A 22,613-nucleotide genomic window follows, 5' to 3' on the forward strand; every position below is an offset into this window, starting at 1 on the left:
CAAGTGTTCCCCAGCACAGGCCTGTCTTCACACAATGAGAGAACAGCAATATGGGATGGATGATCTCCTGGAAGAGTCCACGCTCGGCACTAGACTGCAGACATGAAGCTACTGGAAAACACAAAGAAGTTGCAAAGTCCTCAACAGGAACACCTATGAAAACGTGGGATTTTGGTTGTTCCCCTCTGATTTTATTTTTGTTTTCAAAAGCTGCTGATTCCTCTACAGAAGGATGAAGGAGAGCCAGAGAACATCACAGTGGCTGAATTTCAATGACAGGTGAAAAATTCCTTTGTACAAAAAAATTTAATTCACAGGAATTTCATGGGGAAGGATACAATGAGCTAATGAGGGCTGAAACGTGCAAACACATTCCCAATCCCTAAGAAACCAGAGAAGAATACATTGTGCTTCTGCAGATTTGCCAAAGCACAAAACACACTTTAAAGAAAAAAAAAAAAGTTTCTCCTTAGGCATATTTACAATGAAAACATCCCAATCTTTCTGAAAAAAGCTAAAATTAATTCTATGACCATTTGACTTAACCTCTTAAATGCAGTAGTATCACTGCTTCTCAAAGAGTGAAAGAACAGACAAAATTTAAAAAGACCGACCCCCACATTGCTCGGGAAAAAATGATGACTTTTCACCCCGGATCATATTTACACATACTCAAACTGCAATAATTAGTACCTTTAAAGACATCTCTGCCCAAAGGCAGTCAGGCACCACAGCAAAAAGAAACCATCAACATAATTCACCATAATTCACCCTACGCAAAGGACCCGTGCTGTGAGATTCTAGCCTATAAACAAAGCAAGGGAAAATGCTTTCAGACAGATTCACATCAGCTTAACTCATGTCCTTCGGCCTTGAAGCATTTTGCACATCTGATCCCTGTACTCCCATATTAACTGCATAAGCTCAAATAAATCAACCGCTCCGTGCTGCAAACTATTCTTTTCAAAGAGCTGACCTGGCAAACATTTTTCTTTCAACTTATACGACAACCAGTGCATGGGAAGAGTTGTCCCACCACTTCTTTGCCCATCTGCCTTTCTACGATGCAACCTCAGACTGCACGCTCATGAGCTTCTTTGTCAAAGATTTTCCACCAACATGAGGTAGAACTACAACGGTAATACGATAATCATGGTCTAGGTGACACATTTCTGTGAAGAAGAGAAAATCTTGTGCCTTTGCCCAGTTGGGAGATGTCAGACCCCAAAACTACTGGTAAAGAAGTTTTTTGCTTTGGATCCCTTTATCCCAGAAAAGTATCCTGAGAACAAATAAACGGGATGCAGACTAGGATCAGGGAGGACAGTGCAGTGCTGCTTACATCCATGAGTGCAGCATTGATGTAGTTACTTGATTCACCATCCACGGAGATGAGGAAAGGCAGGCACCGGTCCAAGGGCAACACATCCATGCAGCGGTTCTTGTCATGGTTCCTTGGCAAAAGACCGATGCTGCAGTCTTCTGGCCGAACGCGCGGTGTCACAATATTGAGAGTCTGCGAAGGGAGGAGGGGAAAAAGGGAAAGAAAGACAGGAGCAGGCTGAGCATCTTTGAATTTACTTACGAGAAGGATGCCATCTGCACAATACGTTTATTTTGAAGGTACTTAGACAAGCAGATCTTTGGGATCACAGAGAGCGAAAAAGAAGGAGCACCGAGGAGCTGCTTGCTGTTACAATACATTGCATTTTACACATTGTCCTGAGGTGCTCTTCCAAACACCGTACGCTCCAGCATAAACTGAGGGCGCTACACACCTACTAACAATTTCCAGCTCTAAAACCCCACAGCAGTCAGATAACATTTCTGTTCTTTCCTAGAGGCTGGAAACAGCTGTCACAGGTACAAGCTGCAGCTTTGACCTGGTCATGGAGTGAAACCTCCTCGTGTTTCTACCGTCCCTGGGGTAGGAGCACACATCCTTCTCCCGCTTGGAGTGGATCATGCGCAGAAGCCCCCTGAGTATCGACCTGGCTCACCCGGCAGGTCAGACTGGGTTCAAATCCTCTGGTGATTCCTCAGTCAAACTACTGATTTATCTTAATAATGTATATAAAAACTTCAGAGAAAATGTGGATTTTATTTTTTTTTTTTTAACTAGAAAGTCAATCCGTTTCATACATTATTTAGATTGCTACTTTCCTTTCGGAGTGACACATAGGATGCTTCACTTACACAGTCCTACCTTATCTCTGGGGTCTTGCTGTCAGACTTTTACTGTTACCCATCCTTCCCACTGCTTGACAGACCACGTTTCTTTAAATCTAATTTTCTTTTGCGTTATCCATTGCGGAAGCTTCCTGACAAACCAGTCCAGGTTGGCCAGCAGGCATCAAAAATAGCAAATCAAAGTGAACGCATCTTAACACTGTCGTTTAAGTCGTGGTAGGTGTCATTCTACTTTCGCTTGTTAGGTGTCCTCTTCCTCAGCAAAGCCCATGCAGTCAAACAGTGAATTCCTCTGCAGCCATCAGAGGAACGCAAAATATTTAGGGGCCAAAAATTCTTACAAAGAGCCTGCCTTCTGACAGAGAGGTTACGAATGGAGAAAAGAGGAGGGTCAAACAATCCAAGATAAAGGAATGTGTCTAAGCACAAAATTTAAAATAATATATTTGCACTAAATTATGCAGGTTCTACATAAAAAGTCCCTTTGTCTAGAGACGGAAAGCAGGTAGTCTGGCTGAGGAAGCAACATGAAATCTCAGATCTCTGACAATGCAGATAATTAGGCATTGTTGGTGATTTACTCCTGTCTATTTTATGCCCTTCCCCTCTCTCCCTTGTTTTTGTACTACTTCAGATTACAAAATCTCTCCAGAACGAGCTTTTGCATGTTCAAACAACACGTAGCGCATGAGAAATACATCCAGCCTTACCTGGGGGCCAGCGGGACCTAAGTAATACAAATTGCACCAACAGATCTATAGTTAGATCAACTGGCTCATAAAGATTGTAGCAAAAGATACCATCTTTTGCATTAAATCCAGACAAATAGGGCTGAAGAACGCTCTGAGCCAAAATCCTGTAAAAATAGATTCTACAACTAGACAGAGAAGGAACCTCTTATGCAAAGTAGAGTGGAGCGTTTTTTTCCCACAGGAGTTGCCAGCCCCTGGCAGCTCAAAAGAACAAGCACACAGGCGACAAATCTCGTCTCATCTCCTGACAAAATAAGCTCAGCAAGCGATGACTTTTTTTTTTGATGGCATAACAGCATTTGATGAAGTTAGGCTTCGGCTCCTTCATGCCAAGCGTCCAGAACCAGAAACACTTTTACAGATCTGATATCACTTGATAAAACCAGATCTTTTTTTAATTGAACTGTCATCGCTTGGGATCCACATTCTTTATCTCACTACCCCAACCCTGATGATTCCCTGTAAGGTTTCAGATAAAAACACACATTCTCCCTTTGCACAGAGAAGGAGAAAAAGAGGCATCTGACTCAGAGGGGGGCTCTAAAAAGACATTCTCCTGTTGCAAAAGACGCTTTGCTGGGAAAGGGGGTAGGCTTTTCCTACAAATCAAGGAATCTCCACCTTTGCAGTACTGACTAAAAAGAATGGCCTCTTAAATAGCAGAGCTGTCTCTTTCCCATCTAACTCTTCTTGCCCAGATTTCCCACATTATGTTTTTCCATTCATCGGTGTTAGCTGAAAATCCTAAAGGGATTTACAGATACATGGGGAGCGAGACTGGAAAACTTAGTTCACTGTTCCACAGGGCGAGTTCTCTACTGCATTGAGAGGTGCAACTGCACAGGGCTCATGGCTCGTGTGTCCCCAGCCCGTTTATTAGGGTGGGACAAGCAATGGTGACAGCAGAAGGTGGAGTGCTCCTCGTTTCATCGCTTGCCCCCGGCAAACGGCGCTATGCCAGCACTCGTGAGTTTTACTACATGTCATTTCAGTTCTCACCACCACTTAACTTGCCACAATGTACGTAGTGAACTGAAGGACTGAGTTCATTGAAAATTAGAAACAGAGAAAGTAATGCTCACTGAGCTCACTTTCTCCTATTGTATAGAAGGACGTCAACAAGTTGATTGTTAAGACTCGGAAGCAGCATATGAGCCACAAGAACGGATAATAAGAGACCTTGAGGCATAAATGTTTCTGCATAAATTACAGAAGAAAATGAACAACAGAATATTTGTTGAAATGAGAAGTACAACATTAGCTGCAAAAATTAGTACCCTTGCTCTACTGAAGCGATGGGGAATTTTTTCCTTGCCGAAGGCTGAAAAGTCCACGCTCAAAAAACCAAATCTCTGCTTGATTCAGTAGTAAAACAAAAAAAATCAGCTGAAATCAGACCTTGGCTCAGTGTCCCCCTTCTCTGCTCTGTTGGAAATTGTAAAATAACACACAGAAATTGATTAAACACCTTCAATACACCAACTGCAATGACTGAGACACATGAAATTACCTGAAACTCATCTTTTATCTGGCTGGAATTGGTCTGTGGATCTAGTCTGCTGATGTTGTAGTATATGGATCTGAACTCACAAACTGGAATGGCCGTGTTGCCACAGAGACATGCCTCCAAAATGGCATCATGGACAAATACATACTGCTCCTGCACAGGGGAGAAGATAAGATATTAAAATCATATTTTTAATACAGTTCATGAAATATCACTGTTTTGTTTGTCTTAAATCATGCCCAATATGCATATTTGGCTCTGTTTCACGTGGAGACAAATTACACAGTGTGTTATGTGACAGCTTTGGGAGCATATTTCATCCATCATTGAACGAGAGGTCTCTTGTATTCATTTCAGATTTACAAGTAAAATGGGAAGTCGCCACTCTCAGGAATGCCGGGACAAAATGGGGGTGGGCTGAGGAGAAAGTTAGGGTGTAAAGCTTTCTTGTTCACAATCACAAGGCGACGGTCAGGACTGAACTGTGCTTTGGACTTGTGATAACATCAGCAGAAACAATGGTGCTAACAGGTCTGCTCCATCCGTCTTCAAAACTCCTGGGCTCCTAGTATTCCAGGTGAAGTTCTTTCCCTGAACTAAGCGTAAAAAGTCCAACAAAGTTAAAAGTTCATCTCTCTTCCAGGCTATTCTCCTGTCCCTCAGGAGGGGAAGGCATTGAAGCACATAGGAAAAACTTGTGTAGCAGGATAACGGTTCCATAGAACTCTGTGCAGCTGCTAGACGCTATGTGATGGAGCAGCCTGCTTAATCAGCACCCAGTCCTTTAATCAAGGATGTTTTATTTGTTTAGGTCGCAATTGACATAAACTAGGTACTATTCCAGTCTGCAGTACATCTATGAATGAGTCATGAGAGGATTCAGGAGAGAGCTTTTTTCTGCTGCGCGAACAAAATTAATCCGCAATGCTAAGACCTAAACTTCAAGGTCTGCCTCCTGTCTTGGAGGCCCCGAGTAGCTGCCAGTGAATGTGATTCGGTGCACATCTGGTCATGTTTAGCCACCGAGAAGTTCTGTATAATCACATCACAGAGGAAGCAAGTGTTGACTTAACGAATTGCTGGGCTCCTGTTGAGCAGAGGAGCTGACAGGAAAGCAGCACGTCGTAAGAGGAGACCTGCTGGCACCTACCTCCGTCTGCACCAGATTGACCCTTTGGGATCGCAGCTCTCGCACACAGTTAAATATATCTACCACGCCTTCGTTCTCTGCCATGTCAAGCATGATGTCGATGGCAATAAAGCACCCTGTTCTCCCGGCCCCAGCACTGAAAAAAGAAAAAACAATGAGGGTCTGCGTGACCAAGGGACTGTGGAGGGCCAGGGCTTTACAGAGGAGAAAATAACCGTATCACAGACACAGCTGTCTCCTCTTGGAAGCTGCTCCCCCTCTCTTTAATGGGGTGCTTTTTGGATGTAGCTAAATTAGCTTAGGATTTAAGAGAATGGGGTAAAGTACTATTTCTTGAAAGGGAAATGGACCCACGTAGCAGGAAAAAAAGCTTTGTGTTCTTGAACATCAATAAAAAAGGTACGAAGATAATCATTATGATTTTACAGGTCGGTTCACCTGCACACTTTTCATCCCACCGGACGTGGGAGAGCAGCCTCCAGCTTGCAAATAGACACAATTCCAGAAATTTTCTTCCACAGGACTCTTTAAAAGTTTCTTTAAAGTTTACTCAAGTGGGCGTGATGAAAGGGGCTCAATGGAGACCTCAAACATTTCTTTTCCCTTTTTAATCGGAGGAGTTTGGGTCCCGAGGAGAGCGATTTCAAGTTGTGGATTGTAAAATTACAGAGAAAGGAGCTCGAGGCTACTCAAACCCTTCAGTTTAGAGCCCCCCGCTGCTTGCGAGAATTGGACTATCTCCTGCAAAACTGTGTTGTCATTGTGTCCTCCTTCCCTCCTGGGAAATCATCCAAGCTGTTTAGGTGTGAAGGATAGAGAGAGGAGAACGTCTCTTCACATTACTCGGAAGGAAGAAGGAAAACTCGGCTCAAATCAGGGAAACTTCAGTGGCATGAAAACTCCAGCAGAGCCGAAAGCGAGGAGATATGAATGACCATAAATTAATGGACCAGATTAATCAACTGCTGAATGGAGAGAAGATATTTTTCATTTGCAGAATTTTAATGAATAAGTGGCATTTCCTCTCCCTTTATCTCTCAGCTTTTCAGAATTTTAACAAATAGTTATAACATTTCTATATTTAGAGGATCCTGGCACTTCATAAATATCGAACAGTGGTATTATCCAGCCAGGCATCGGCCGGGAGAATTTGGTAATTACCACTTAAAGCAAGTCATTAAAATTCAAAAGCAGATAAATAACAGAGAGGAAATGGCATTTATTCATTAAAACTTGAAGGATGAAAATTTTCTCCTTGCTTTCTTGGTGACAATGAATCAGGTTCAGGCTCCTTCCAGGGCCAGACCCGTGTCATGGCGCCAAGGTACCAAATTCAGGCCCCGAGCCCTGAATGAATTCCCTTCTGCCAGCTCCTCAGGCTTAGCGCGATTTTATTATGAAACTGATTCGTCGCTTGCTGAAAAAACCCAACAAAACAAAACAAAACGCACCCCCCCAATCCAAAACTGTTTTAAAATGGTAAGATTTAATTGATCTTCCCGTTTAAAGTGGTTGTGGGATGTATTCTCTCTCTCTTACTGATTACACAGCGTGGCACTGAATTGCCTGTGGATTGATTAGGGGTGAGATTTTGGGACAGCCAGCTCTGCTCTCCAGCCACGTCTCCTTTATGGAACGTGTGCCCTGAGCTGTGGCCTGAGCACTGCAGAAGAAACTGCTACAAACCCAAACTCTGGGTTTGTAGCAATGTCCTTCCTTGCATTTGAAGTCACCTAACTCTGATGGCAGCCTGTGTGTGTGTTAGCTTTCCCACCACGAGCAGCACGCCTGGTCACGCGTCAAAAAAAGCTCTTCATGGCGGGGAAACTCTCCTACATACCCACATGGCACCTTGCCCAGCAGGGAGCTGGAAGACAGCAGTGCAGAAGAGCCCTCACCAGCCACAGCAGCAGCCAGGAGTTTAGCAAGCACGTGGTTCCATAGTCTGAATTAAACCAAGCAGCGAGGTTTCCTCACGCATTCCCCTTTTATTTACTAGCTGGAAGGCACCGGGCAGGTTTTCAGTCCAACATTCCCATTCCAGCTCCTGGGCTTTGAGAAGGCCAAGATGCTCAACGGTTGGCATCCAGCTCCGGGAAGACAGACTAACATTTCAGATAAGACTATTGACGCTGGTACAAAGCTGCACTGCAGTGCGTGTGGGTACAGAAAAGCAAAGTTGCTTTAAAAATTCCCTGTCTTTTTGTAGGCATTGTCCCTTCTGCCACGTGAGGTTTGCTGTAGATAATGACTGCAATGTTTGTCCCAGATATTTACCATTTTCCCAGCTCTGCTATGAGTATCTAAGAGAGCACAGGCCACCAGAGAGTCTTCTACATTCGAATGGCCCTTGCTGACCTACTTATATCATCTCCAATTCACGCCAGCTAAGCTCCAGAGCTGCCATTTTAGAAAAGAAAACCAAATTCGACTTTGTTTCCTCGTGAGGCCCACAAATTATACTCTTAAACAAACGAAACGTAGCTGGTTATTGCCAGACAAGAAGAAAAAAGGAAAAAAAGCTGAAAAAGCTGCTGGAGGAAAGGCTCAGACAAAGAGCTGGCGTACCTGCAGTGCACCACGATGGGTCCTGCTTCTGGGGGATTGAGAAACTTCACTTGACGAACGAAGCCCAGGAGGCCCGTGGCGTAGCAAGGAACCCCGTGGTCCGGCCAGCTGGTGAAGTGGAACTGCCGAATCTCTCGGATCTCATGGTAGCCTTTCTGAGGAGACAACACAGCCTCTATTTTTCTTCCATCAGACTGCAATCAGCATATTCTGATCACTGCTCCTTTCCCTCACGCAGAGGGCTGAACAAGCATTTAGCTCTCATTACAGGCGGGAACGTGTCCTGGCGCTGCTTTTACTCCCAGAGATTTCAAGCTGAACTCCAAGGACATATGAAGTAACACGCAACTGAGGACTACAAAGGTGAATGCCAGCTCCCAATTCGAACTTGTTGTCTCAGAATTCAAACCCAGGACGATGAGGAACTTTACAGGGTGACTTCAGCCCCAGCACACCATGGCTGCACTTCATCCAGCCTCCTTTGGTGTTACTGCCATAAAACCCCAAGAAGTCACTCGTAAATCCTTTTTAAGGCATTGAAGGGACAGCCTGGGGAACAAACACCCAGACGGTGGGCACGCCCCAGGCAACGGTAGATTTTCTGCCATCTCCTGCCAAAAAATCTCAGTTTGAGATTACAGCTGGTGATGAAAAGGGCAGAAACTGGTACCCAGACCCATCATTTGGCTCTTCTGGTGAGATCAAGTTACTGGTACATGAAAATTGACCCCACTTGTACGTGCCCTGCAAAGGGTAACACGGAAATGTCAGTTAGCTGTGACATTTTATCGTACAGGAATGTAGGCGGAATCCAGCAGCGGGTCCTCTAACCTGTCAGATTTTGGCATTTCTTACCAAGTTTCTCAGTGATTTAATGAAATATGGAGCTGAGGCATTAGAAAACCGGAGCAATATTCCCTGTGTGGCTGAAGTTCATTTAGCAGGAATTTTTGAAAAGCTTTAAAAACTCTTACTGAGTGTTTGGAGAGTAATTTGAACAGACCTGGAATACTCTGACACTTAGGCTTCCAATTTCTAATTACAAGTAACAAAAATCTTCCAAATCCTGCCAATTTGGGGATAATTTTTACACTCTCGCCTTTATTATATTTTCATTTCTGTTGAAAGGGGACCCTACCTGGCATCCAGTTTAACTGATACCTTTTTTCATCTGTAATTTGCCACAGTGAAACACGACAGTTATTATTCCTGGCACACAATCAGCTATCTGCTGGCTTTTGGATGCATTTAAACTTCATACACTGTGGATTCTACTTTTGGGGTCCATCAAGATGTTCATTTAAAATCATTTGTCCAAAATTGGAATCTCTGTCAAAAATTTAGGTTTCTGAAGTGAAACCTGTCCCAATAGTAACAGCGCCCATCTCCAGGGGCATTCTGGATATGCATCCCAGAGTTCACATTTCTGAATACACATTAAGTGTTGTATGCAAATCTCAGCTGATTGAAGATTTCCTTACCTTTTGGACAGTAAATGTGCGTATGACATACTCTGCCAATGGTTCTGTCTCAATTAACGTGACTTTAATATCCCCATAGACCTCTGTGTCATCTGGCCAGTATCGAACACACTTTACCTGGGGGGAAAAAAGACAACATTGAGTGCACCTAGCTCAAGCTGAGTCAGAGCTGACCTACATTTTACTCCACTTTCAAGCTGAAGCCAATGCAAATTGTGCTTTCTTCTGATGTACAGACCTTGACAAAATTAACTTTATAAATTAGATCAAAATTCCTTTATCATATATAGAAACCGCAGGGAGGATTTTTTTTTTTCAGTTTCCTCTGTTGTGAATACAAATGAAAAGGATGTTTTTTAGCTCCTCTTCTTTAAGACAGGCTTCCTTAAATTTCCATACGTGCCCTGACCATATATCAGGTTTACAGAATAACTGGCCGTCACTACCACCATCCCCTTTCAGAAAAACCTACGTTCTTGCTATCGCAATTCTGAACTCTCTCTGTTTAGCCAAAGAATTTCAGTTCATAGGGAATGTGAGATACTTGGTGGTACATTAAATATGTTTGACTTAAAGCTTTTCTTATCAGATGTGGACACAAATCTGACATTTTACCAGCTGTAACAGGCCTCAACTAAGGCTCACGAAAGAAATCTGATCACGTAAACACACCCCAAGCTTAGCTACTTCCAGAAGCCACGTGCAAAACTAATAGTAGAAATGAAAGCCAAGGCTGTGAAGCTCTAGAAGGAATATTTAGGCTAACAAAGACTATCAAGTTATTAAACACTCTAGCATGAAAGAGTGGAACAGCATCTCAAAGCTGAAGCAATTAGCTACTGCGAAGCAGGTTTCATGTTCCAGTTCCAGTCATAATCAGAAGGGGTTTTATAAATATTAAATATGATTAATGTAGGTTTGTTGTTTTTTAAAAAAAACAGAGAGGCATTTATTTCAAACAGAAGTGTCAGCAGAAGGTAAAATAGAATAAATAACAATAAATGAACAGAATCAGCTGGCATTCAACCATGAGATCTAAAGGAAATCAGATACAAAGCAGCTGAATTACTAATGGCTGTGAGTAAACTATAATTTAAATTTTTCCTAGTACCAAAGCAATTTAAGGTGACAAACATCAGGACAAAATTTTTAAGAACTCCGGTTTCCGTCTGAGAATGTCTCTGAACCAAAGACCAGCAGGAATGGGAAGAATATGCCAGGGAAAGCCACCCCAGACATGGCTTTTTCTTATTCCCTGAAGTCCAGCCTACACCTTTTGACTTATTCATGTTTGCCCCCACCGCGGGCTTTGGCAATTGCCTTGTGCTGGCACACAGACTTCTGGTTAATCTGAGTCCGAGAGAGTGAAGCGGTGGGTGTGGAGAAAGCCAACGCTGCCGGGTGGCCCCAGGATCCAGCTGCGCACAATCTCATACCACCACGGAATAATCATCTTCTGAAAGGACTGGAAACTCTAGGCTTTGAACCGTCATTTACAGAGCTCTTTTGACAGTTTGAACACCAGTTGCATATTCTTGCCCCTCTGGATTTTTGCGGGTAGAGAAGTATTCAAATTACACAGACAAAGAATAATTATTACAGAAGTACATTTTTCCTTCTGTACTGAAAAAGGAGACAGCTTCCCAGCTAGCATAAATTTGTACAACTCTGCTAAAGCCGAGACTTACACCAGTAACACGATCCTTATTAGTCTAGAAGGGAAGAGGCCAAGTATTACAAAATATAGCATTTTAGAGAAAAAACCCGGGGTGGCTTAATTCATTCCCTTCCTACAGTAAGCAAATGCCATTTCACTTGCTGAGCTTGCCTCAACAGCAGCACCATGTAATACCCAGCGCGGGTTTGGCTTTACGTGTTGGGAAAGTGGTACCCTTACCCTGCCCACTTCCACCAAGTTGGTGACCATGACAACACTTGCAGAGTTTTCTTGCCAAATCATTCTCCAGAAATCCTTCACTGTCTCTTGCATCGGCCCTGGGGCAGGAGGAAAGACAAAAGGACATCTTAAGAGACCGTATCGAATGCCAGCAACTCCTTTCAGCTGTTCCCCAGCCGCTGCCCTGTTCCCACAGGATCCTACTCTCCCTTTCCGAGCGTCCCTCTGCGATTCAGCGTTACTGGCACAGAACAGCCTGGAGCTCTTTAAGAGATCAGACACCTCCTTGCAGGGGTTATTATAGGTTCTAGCATGCTGGAAACAGAGGTGGTGGCTGTATTGTAAATAGTGGAGATGGCTCCAGTAGGTAATCATGTATAAGTAATGGGACATGGATGCACCCTATAGTGAGTCTGTAATTAAAGCTGTATTGAAATTTGTACTTGATGCAGCACTGGAATTTCTCCATTTCACACTATAATATTTATTAATTATGAAGGAGGAAGGAAACACGCAGAAATTAGCCCTTTTCTGAAGTTCCCCCAGAGAGAAAAATTTCAGGTTCCAACAGCCAAACAGCCAGTACTCGCAAGGGGTTTATTAGACCGGAACATCTCTTCAACCTTTTTTCCTTCCTCTCTTCTCCCACGGACTCCTTTCACCCACTCTGCCCATACTCCATCCTCCGTGTTCTTTGCCTTATCGCATTCCCCATACCCCTACATCCTCAAATTTTATTCTAAATATGTTTCTTTACTCTTTCAAGAGGGACAAGCCAGCAGTGAAGTCATAAAGCAGAATTTAAGAATAGAGGCATTTCTGTGAACATCACTTTTGCAGGTGAGAAATGCCCCAAAATGAGGACAAATAACAGTAGAGGAAGCGGTCATGGCAGAAAAATTTGTCCAGTGATGCAGGAAAACAGCACCTGATTATAAAGAACAGGAGTAGGGAGGTTTGTCATCCAACTTGGATGACACGGGCATTGAATCGGGTTGGGTTTTTCTTTTTTTTTATTTTTTTTTTCCCCCCTCTAAAGGCACAGGAAACTCATCAACTAACTTACAGAAGGTGGTGTTCAAATGCGTTTGGTTAGTTCCCACTAACCAAAAGTTCATTAGTCACAGGCATATTCATACTGCCCTCCCCAAGCAATTTCACTCCAGAAGTTAAACCCAAGCTCCGTAAAGTCCCTTTTAGTCCTAATCTCATACTTCATGCACAACAGACGCATTATAGATTGTACTGCCACCTCTAAGTCTGTAGCATTTTTTTATTCCTGAGCTGAGGTTTCGCGTTTGAGTGCCTTAAAGACCTTGGAACATCCCATATCCTTCCCTTTTGTGCCCCTATATCAAGTTTTCAGACGTTCCCCAAAACAGAAGATGTCACCCTATAAATTGCTCTTACAACAGTTTAAAACAGCAGCGGTTTTACAAATATTTAGACATACAAGAATGAACTTGCCTTGAGTTGCGATGTAATGGCGAGGCCGGTGGTATCCCTGGAAAAAAAGAAAACACGTGAAAGTCTGTGAGACCACAGCTCAAAGCACCGCAGCACGTATTTTATACTTTCCAGGTACCAACAACCGTCGCGCATTTAACAGTGCATTACCCCTGGTTATCAAATGAGTGAAGATCGGCACCCAGGTTGCCCTATGGTATTTTAAGGGACGGTATCTCACTCAGGCTGGATAATAAGATCTTATTATGCCAAAGAGAAAACAAGAACAGGGCAGTTTTCACTGTTTCCTCAAAGAAACACAAGTCCTGTGACTACCCCGTGGGCAAACTCTGAAAGCTAATAGGCAAAAAATTGCACCTTCTTGTTTGAAAAAGAAGAAAAGTGTGCATTTGCCTCTGTACGGAAATGCTGCACATCAGTCTAACGTAATTTTACTAGGTGTATTTTTCAACCCTTAAAGAAACTCTTCTGAATGTTGTCAGGTTCCTAAGAATTAGCAGTTCATACAAGTTCTTGCATATACAAGAAATGGATGTTCATTTGATCATTCCGCGTGAGAGAGGCTGCTTTTTTGAACGTTATAACACTGAAAAAAAATATGTCAGTCTATTTATAAGCCTTCTGCACTGCAACTTTGCAAGAAGTCAATAAGTCTCAGATATCTACTAATGCTGCTGCGAGGGGCTGATATTGATGTCTGCATACGTCATTTAGCCCACATTCCACTTATGTTGGTGGATCTGTCAAACACAGGAAATCTCCATCTGTCCAGATTGGTCAGACAGAATAAACTGGAGACCGAGAACCTTCTCCCTGTCACAACACAATGTTTGTATAATGCTCGGCTGTCATTCATATCAGATCAACAGTCTGTCCCCGTGTAGGATGCACCGAATTCCTAAGCAGAGCTGTCAGCAGGAGCGTTTGTCAGAGTGGGAATGTCCAAGGGCCTTACGTCGATGTAATTGGCGTTTATGTAGTCAGAGTGAGGGTCCCCATCCAGCAGCTGCAATCTCACTCTTGAATGATCATCTGAAAGAAGAAAAGAAAAAAAAGTGACAGTAACGATAAAGAGGACTTTGTAAGTGCTTTATTTTATCTGCTGATTCCTGCAAATGGGCAATTCAATACTTACAATAATAAAAAATGGAAGAATAACAGAGATATTCCTGTTCTTACAAGCCCTTTCTTTTGTGTTTAGAACCTTAGGTTAGTGTTCATTCATTCATACACTGTGTTCATTAAATTCACTGCTGTCACCATCACCCTTATAGAGCTTCTACACCGACCACAAACATTGCTTGATTTGAGGGTCTTGGGACAGACCTTTGCAGGACGTATCTCCACTACAAAAGTCACCTTCACACTTGGAAGTAACAGCCTCCCTGGCTTCATCTCATCTATGGAAACTGAGGAAAGAGCTAAAACTGGCAAGATCAGGATTGAAATAAATAGGTCACGACAGAGGTATAAAAATGGCAAATGAAATCCTGCGAATAAGAAATGGGGCAACCCAGAAGCCTGAAAGGAAATACCAAAGGAAATCAGAGCAATGGTCCTTTGTGCAACCCACAGAACTCACGGCAACAAAACGGCACCAAGGCAGCGTTAAAAAAAATAAATTAGAAATGTTCATGTTTTTGAGGACGTTCAAAGTTACTTTAGATAAGGCAATAAAATACCAGATATCAATCTTTTCATCTCCCAGCATGCTCTACAGTTCAGCCGCAGAAAGGAACTACCCCAGCGGGCAGATTATGTCATGATTTCCCACCAAGGGAATATTTTGATCTTTCTCCGGAACAGCTGGTGCCGGGCTCTGTCAAAGGAGACACTTGGCGGGCCGGGCTGTTGAGCTGATCTGGTCTGGCAATCCCAGCGCTGGCATGCAATTAATTGCAGAACCGCTGTCTAAGGGCCAGTGGCTTGGCAAAGGCTACTGGGCTACAGAGGTCACTGCTGGACATGCTGGGCGCATTTTTCAAGGATTTTTTTAAAGATGTATAATATAGAGTCCATTAAGTTTATTTCCTCTGTGCCAGCTCTGTAGATCCTTGCTCTCAGTCAGTAAAGCATTAATGTTGAGAAGCACTTTGCGAAATATGGGCCTAAGCATGATTTACATTCAATAAAAAAGAATCATAGCAATGAAACATATAAATACGAGGTGTGATTCTGCAGTAACTCAGTCAAAAAAGGGGTTTAGTCATCCCTTAATTAAATGCAGAATCAGATAATAATTGTGAAGACAGATGTGCACGCAGTTCTGAAAGCCAAGGTCTGGATATATATTAAATATTCATTTGGGTATGTAAAGCAATGGTTCTCATATTCCATTCATTCTTTGGGTGAGATTTTCGAACCCCCAAAATACAAACCACATTGCTGTATTTATCAAATCCTGTATTTGCATTCAAGAAAGGTTATGCGGGTGAATCCATCAAAAGCTCTGTTATATTTGTATTAATGACTATAAGCTCTGCAGACGCCGCGGAAGTGGGTGGATTTCTCAGAGCGCTGCTGTCGTTCCCCACTCCAGACAATTACCTGCGCTCCAGGCGACTGCATTAGGAGTTGCAGTAAATCACGTGGTTAGACAGGCAACAAGAGAATTTATACTTAGAGCAATTCACAAAGATAGACAAAAAGCTGATTAAACCGGACATCTACATGAAATACTCAAAATCTCCCGCAGACAATTTCACACTTGCAATTCAAGGCAGCAAACTAAGCTAGTTAAGAATCAGACAGAACAAAAGCAAAGAAAAAAAACAACAAACAACCCTAGAGCAAACGGTTGGGAAGGGAACATTTACTAACTCCTCTTGTGACGCCAGGACATAATAATGTTATGGAAGTCTTAACTCACTGCAACAATAGAACTAAAAAGCGGTAAGACCAGAAATGACCCTGCTGACAGGTAAAAAGAATCTCGGGTTGATTTTTTAAAGCGGGACAAAGACACTGTCTACGCATGGAAGTGCTCTGAACAGCCCTCAAGGAAGAGCCTGACTTTCTTCATTGAATGGAACAAAACGCCCAAATTAAATTTCACCTCTTTGAGTCACTCTTCAGGTAAAAACTTAAACCAGACAGGAGGAATAGCTCCTGGGAGCACGAGATGAGAGAGACCTGAGAAGCAGACTGCCGAAGAGGTCCGTGCATTTAAGACAATTACGGATAAAGAAAAGAGTCTCCATAGCTGTAAAAAAGTGTAGTTGGTTGCTGGGTTTTTTTCCCCTTTAAGCCAAATACGGTTATTCTAACCGTGAAAACCAGTAAAGGATGAAGAAATTATTATTGGAAATCGATGATATTTTTAAAAAGGGAGACATTCAGATTAGCATCCAATTATATTTTGGGACCAAATGAAAAATACTTTTAGCTGAACTTTGCTTCAGGAGGACAGAATTCAAAATATTTCATTGCATATTTTATAAAAATAAGATTAATTCCTGTGGGAGATTTATTTTTTCTTATAAGTGTGAACAGTGCAGCAGGAAAAAAAAAAAATCTGTGTATACGATAAGCACAAAAATATTAATGACGGCTTAATGGTGTCTTTAGTCTTGTTCATAAGTTTAGGAGCACAGCCTGGATAAAAGTTCATGAAATAACTTACCTTGTAAATCCCTTTTTTTCCAAAAAAACTTTGGAATTTGGCTTTTAGTTAATGGAGAGGGGCAAAAAACCCAACGCAACTCATTATTCTGTTAGCAGTAGCAATCTTGTACACTTTGCTTTTTTTTGTCTACAGGCTTTAAAGGGCTTTTTAAAGAACAGCAAATGTCTTCATTGTATCTTCTCCCAATGGTTAACATTTATTTCTGATTCTGCACCCTATCCACTGCACTACACCAGCAGAAGAGACTACATATTTGGCACATTGAAATGAAAGTGTCGCTCAACTCTTCTGTAAATTTATCAGGCATCGTATCACTGTGTGTTACAGATGGATTATAGGAAACTTTAAAAGTGGAGGGAGAAACAGAAGAAAAAAATGCATGTCCGTAACATCCAGGACTGCAAAAAATGGAAATATACCGTAACAAATGTATAAATGATTTTATTTCTCCCTGTTTACTATAGTCCGTATGCAAGTTAGCAGAACTCTAAATTGGTATGAAGAGTACTTTGACTGAAAATTGGTCTTAAAACAGATTTCAAAAATGACAGGAATTTCTTTGAAAAGCATTGTGCTCCCATTTTAGCACAAAAAATGTTATCGCTTCAAACTTCTGTCAAAATCCCCATTAGCGATCATTTGAAATATCATTGCAATTTTTCCACATCTCATTTTGACACCAGCACTGGATTAATCTCACACAACTTTCGCCATCTAAATATTACGCAGCTAGTCTAAACTGGCTGTCAAGGTTCCCCACATAGTCAATGGAGAAATACAGACATCTTTTGAAATGATTCAACCCAGTTCTGCTATGAAAAGCCCTCTCAAGGACACACCGACCTCCCCTTTCTATCCCCAGTGATCCCGGACTGCGCCTTGAGACCTGGGTAACAGCAAGGTGTGATCTAGCCCATCCTCTCAGGATCACATTCCACGGACATTGCACAGACATGCAAGAGTTTAGGCGCTACAGAAGAAACTACGGAATAAAAATGCTTGGAGGATAAGAGACGTCTACTCTAAATTCAATACTGACATGTGGGTTGGGTTTTTTTTATGTGTTATCCCTGTCTGTGGCCAAGAAGTGCGCTCCACTTGCGTTTCAGCTGCGAGATCCATTAATCTCTCTCTGTTCATCTCTTCCACCACAAAATTCTCAGATTAATTCACAGCCTTCCAGCTCAAAGCATATGGTAGTCAGAGTATGAAGGAAATTAAGCAAATTTCTCTACTGGCTTTTGTCATCAACTCAATAGTTTTTAATGGACCATCACAAGACTTTAAAACCATGGTGCCTAAGCAGGGAGATGGTAGAGCTGCACTGCAGATGGGAGGATGTGTGTGAAGTAGGACAGGTACCAGCACCCCTGTGAGTGATGATGTCCTCCTGTAATATTATGGTCAGTAAAGGGAGAAAACAAAGGGAAGGAAAGTGCTCTCCTGTAAGTCAAAGCAAAACACAATCTGATGTCTTCAGTTCCTCAGCTCCTATCTGAGAGTTTTCACTCCCTTACACATCATGAGAGTTGGGGTTGTTCAGCCTGGAGAAGAGAAGGCTCCGGGGAGACCTTATAGCAGCCTTCCAGTCCCTGAAGGGGGCCTACAAGAAAGCTGTGGAGGGGCTGTTTGCAAGGGCATGTAGCGATAGGACGAGGGGCAATGGTTTTACACTAGAGCAGGGCAGGTTTAGATTAGGCGTTAGGAAGAAGTTCTTTACACTGAGGGTGGTGAGACACTGGCCCAGGTTGCCCAGAGAGGTGGCAGATGCCCCATCCCTGGAGACATTCAAGGCCAGGCTTGATGAGGCTCTGAGCAACCTGATCTAGTCAAAGATGTCCCTGCTCACTGCAGGGGGGTGGGACTAGATGGGCTTTAAAGGTGCCTTCCAACCCAACACATTCTATGATTCTATGACTCTAAATTTGGAGAAGACGGGGAGAAACAGAACAGAACCAATAGAATCCATATAGCTTCTGGGGATGTTCTCTCCTCTATGTAACGGGTTCAGCTCAACCCACAAAAGCTCAGCATCCCTCCCATAACAACCACTTGCTGATGCACTTTGTAAGCCTCAATATCTAGGCCCTAAAGTGAATTTACAACATTTTGCTTCAGCACATAAATGTTGCAACCCTTGCCCCTCAAAGAAATATCCTGCATCTCCACAACTGTCTTTGTGTTTACTGCTTTTATCCCCAAAGTGCAGGCACAAAGCCTGTGGACACTGCCAATATAACAAGAAGTTCGAGCAGGGCAGCTCCCTCTAGCATGGCAAACCTGTGCAATTACAGTGCCACCATCAGCAGTGGATTTCTGTGGCCATACAGACACCAAATCCATTCCTCAGCTTTTCCTTGTCTCCAAAAAAACCCAACATACCAGTGTTACAGATTGAAAGGAACCCTGAGAAGCCGGGGTTTTAAAGCATGGGAGAGCTCAGAGCTCTCTTGCATCTCCTCTCCATGAACAGATTAGACTCATCCGGAGTTTTGGTTTACAAATGTAAGGAGAGCAGATGTTGGGGCTGGCAGTAAGACCTAGGCTTTCACAGAGAGGCACGATGTTAATACAGCCCTGGGAAAGCAGTGAGCCGAGTAAAACGGTCCTGTAAGTGTACTATTACCCAGAAGGCCATAAAGACAAGATCTAATCTGCCGTGATTCACTGAGCAACGCGACTTATTGCAAGAGCTTACAAACCCACATTTTAACAAAAGTCTCTGAAGCAGTTACAGAAGTTAGATCAAAACCTGACTTCCCAATTCACTCCCCAAAAGGCATGTGATATCTTGTTCCAGGAGTGATGAAATGACAACTGTGGTTAAATACATAATGTTAAATGCCATCTGCAGCCTTTTACCAAATCAACTGGTAAGAGCAATCAGTGCATACTCCAGGTTTTACCAGCAAATACAATTCTAGCACAACAAAGCAGTGGAGGGTGTAATCGTTTTCTACCTCCTCTCCTCTGCTCAGGCTTTGGCACAGTTTGTACCCACTGAACACAACTCGTTCCCATGATCTGCCCCAAGGGAATGGCTCTGCTGCTATTCCCAGCTCTGCTATCAATTCTCTATTCCAAATCTTGTCATCGTTTTTTCCCAGGAAAGTTGCCCAACATTACCCGTCAGCAGGGTCTGGCCCAAGGCTTAGCCAGTGACACCACTGACAATTTCCCACTGGTTTTACAAAAGGACTGATGAATGATATGCCCCTTCCTTAGGCATCCTCCCTTTCTTCTCCCCAGCCTCTTCCAGCTGAAGCAAAAATTCCACTTCATTTTACTTTACCACTCTTTACTGCGTGTCACTAAATTCTCCTTGCTGTCTTTTCGAAGAGCTGTTGTCTCCTCCTCAAACTCTTTTGTTTCATGCGTATTGGAAGCAAAGAAAACCCACTCAACTTTGTTATTTACCTTCAACTCTTCTGCATCCTTCCTCTTTTTCACTACCTTGCTTTCCTTATCTACGCCTTTCCACCCTCTCAACTTCATTCTGAAATCTTTCCCAACAGCCCTCAAACTGGAGCTTCTTTTCTGATGTTTTATACTCTGCTGACACTTCTTCCTTAGCTTTGATTACATTTTGCATTCTCTTATTCAAGCGCATCGCCTCCTATCTGTATTGCTACTGTATTTATATTTATAGCTAAAAGGCTAACATCACTCTTCAGCAGACAACAATTCATCTTTGTGCACACCCTCCCTTTAGATAATACCCTATTTATCCTCCTCGATTTTGCTTCCTTAATTTCTTCTCACATTTCACTTGGGAGTTCAACGTTTTCTTTGTGACCACCTTCAACATAAATTAGATGGTGGCTACTGTCTCTTTTCACCTCCACTTTTAAATTATGTCAACTGCTTCCTCAAAATCATACAGAAAACCAAAGTGTCTTTCACGCTTCCTTCCGTGTATCATACTATGGCACTTCCACCTTCAATCCAACGTGCAGTTGTTATAGCTGGGCGATTCACCTGTCTCAGACTAATTTAATCCAAGCTAATCATATAGACAGGTAAATTGAACCTCAGTCTGGAGGTATCTCTCTTTGCCACTAGGAACACGGGAAACTTCCACAAGGTGGTGCTTTTAGCAGCTGAAGTTATGGTAGACAATTTTCACGCTAACTGCAATACTCCAGTACAATCACTTCCATTTTCCCCATAGAGAAAGACAGACCGATGGAACTGGTGACCTGCTCACGACCAACTCAGAAATCCAGCTGCAGAACTGGGATCAGATCAGGGCTCAAAAACTCCTGATCTCCATTTTCAGATTTCTTCACCTTTACCGTAGGTTCCCTCAACGGAGCTTTTCTGTGCCATTGCCCAAAAACTCTTACATGATTCATTTCTTTCAAGTCTTAAAAGAAAGAAAGGAGTAATTAAGATATGCGTGAGAACCTTCTTTGTGGCCAAGTTATTTTGTGGTTGTTTTCTTTTCTTTAGTTAAGTCTGTTTGTTCTAGAAGAAATATATATTTAACCTGAGGAAAAAAACCAGTATTAATATATCACTCAGCACGACTTAATTTTGCTCTTATAGCACTCCATAGATTTATCCAGTCATGAAAATCTATGGCACATTCATTTATATTCTTACTTCTTGTTCTGATGCTCTCAGGCTTGGCTTCTCCAACTCGATGCTGCTCAGCAGCCCTTAAACAGAATGATTTCTCACACCTTCTCTCCCCAGTCATTAAAAGAACAATGAAACAGTGGGGTAAGCGGCCTGGAGAGCTTGTGGAAAAAGCTCAGCTTTGGAGATCTTTAGGAAGAGGCTTCACAAATATCTGATAAAAACAACAGAGGTGAATCTAGTCCTGACTTGGAGAATAAAGCTGACCTAAGTGGTTTTATGGAGTCCTTCACCACCCTGCAGTTCTGCGATGCATCAATATTCCTATAACATCAACAGTAACTGGTTATTGAAAGAAGAAAAACTAAGAAGCTTCAGAGCATTTCCAGCTGCGTTATTGTGATTCTGAGGCAGAAGCTAACCTTGTCCCACACATCAAAGCAGCTCTCTGGGGACAAGCAGCGACTGCTCCACTGGTTACTGACCACGAGGAAGGAGAACATCTGATCTCTGATCCATATCTAAAAATCCGATGTAGCTGTATCTCCTTTTGCGCTCCCATTCGTGGCACTGAAAGCTCCGGGTTATATAGTAAAAATGGACAGAAAATGGGCATCATCACCCACTGCACAAATAGGACAAAAGGATTTAGCCCTTAAATTATAACCATTAAGCACAAAGCAAGGTAGATAGAAAACATGTAAAAATCCATAAAGTCATGCAATGGCTTTATGTAAAACAATGATAAAAACTGAATAAAAAAAATACATACATAGTAACAAATAGATTGAACTACTGAACGCTCAGCGCTGTAAACCAGCTTTTAGTGAGATTCTCAAACACACCCTTTTCCACAGGATGCTTATAAAATCTTACAGAAACCTCAGTTCAATGTGAATTTACACCTACAGGAGATTATGTTTCCATATCTATTCTTATTGCGGTTTTCGTCCTCCTTGGCTGTATCCCAGGATGCCGTCTGCCCCTCGGGTAGTGCCTGCAAAATAAACAACAGCAGAGCGTTTATAAAAATCTGGCCAATGCCTTCAGGTGGATTAAGACAACTGAGCAGGGCAAAAATAAAGGCGCTGCATAATTCAGTAGCCAACCAAGCAAACAGCTGCTCTTGAGGGAAGGGCACATCCGCTAATGCAAACAGCAGAGCTTGGTGCAGACCATTTGCATCTCCTGGCTTCTGCCAGCAAAGAATCATTTTCCCCCCGTTACTTCAGATCTAAAAGGATCAGGAGAATTTGTTTCTGGCCGCACAGTCACAGGTTAACCTCTTTTCCCCTGTAGGACAGGGTTTGTGAAGATTTCACAGCCATACACTTCTAAGAAAAACCCAGATGGCTGAACCATAGCGCTCACTCTTTCATATTTAAGTTGAAAACA

At 42.6% G+C, this 22,613-nt stretch overlaps 1 protein-coding gene across 27 annotated transcripts in view; it reads right to left on the reverse strand.

Annotated features, from left to right (window-relative positions):
- Positions 1-22,613, reverse strand: part of PTPRT (protein tyrosine phosphatase receptor type T) — a 461,815-nt gene that overhangs the window by 9,917 nt on the left and 429,285 nt on the right. For 26 of the 27 annotated variants that reach the window (XM_074605564.1, XM_074605565.1, XM_074605563.1 and 23 more), the window contains 9 exons: positions 22,128-22,215; positions 13,968-14,044; positions 13,013-13,049; positions 11,546-11,643; positions 9,649-9,765; positions 8,168-8,322; positions 5,600-5,735; positions 4,453-4,602; positions 1,343-1,516 (listed from right to left, as the gene is read on the reverse strand). In XM_074605564.1, coding sequence (XP_074461665.1) covers positions 1,343-1,516; positions 4,453-4,602; positions 5,600-5,735; positions 8,168-8,322; positions 9,649-9,765; positions 11,546-11,643; positions 13,013-13,049; positions 13,968-14,044; positions 22,128-22,215 — 1,032 coding nt within the window. The remainder of the gene's footprint in view (positions 1-1,342; positions 1,517-4,452; positions 4,603-5,599; positions 5,736-8,167; positions 8,323-9,648; positions 9,766-11,545; positions 11,644-13,012; positions 13,050-13,967; positions 14,045-22,127; positions 22,216-22,613) is intronic. The other variant, XM_074605538.1, reaches the window with a different exon arrangement.

The sequence above is a fragment of the Larus michahellis genome, chromosome 12, assembly GCF_964199755.1.
Source record: "Larus michahellis chromosome 12, bLarMic1.1, whole genome shotgun sequence".
Classification (NCBI taxonomy): Eukaryota; Metazoa; Chordata; class Aves; order Charadriiformes; family Laridae; genus Larus; species Larus michahellis.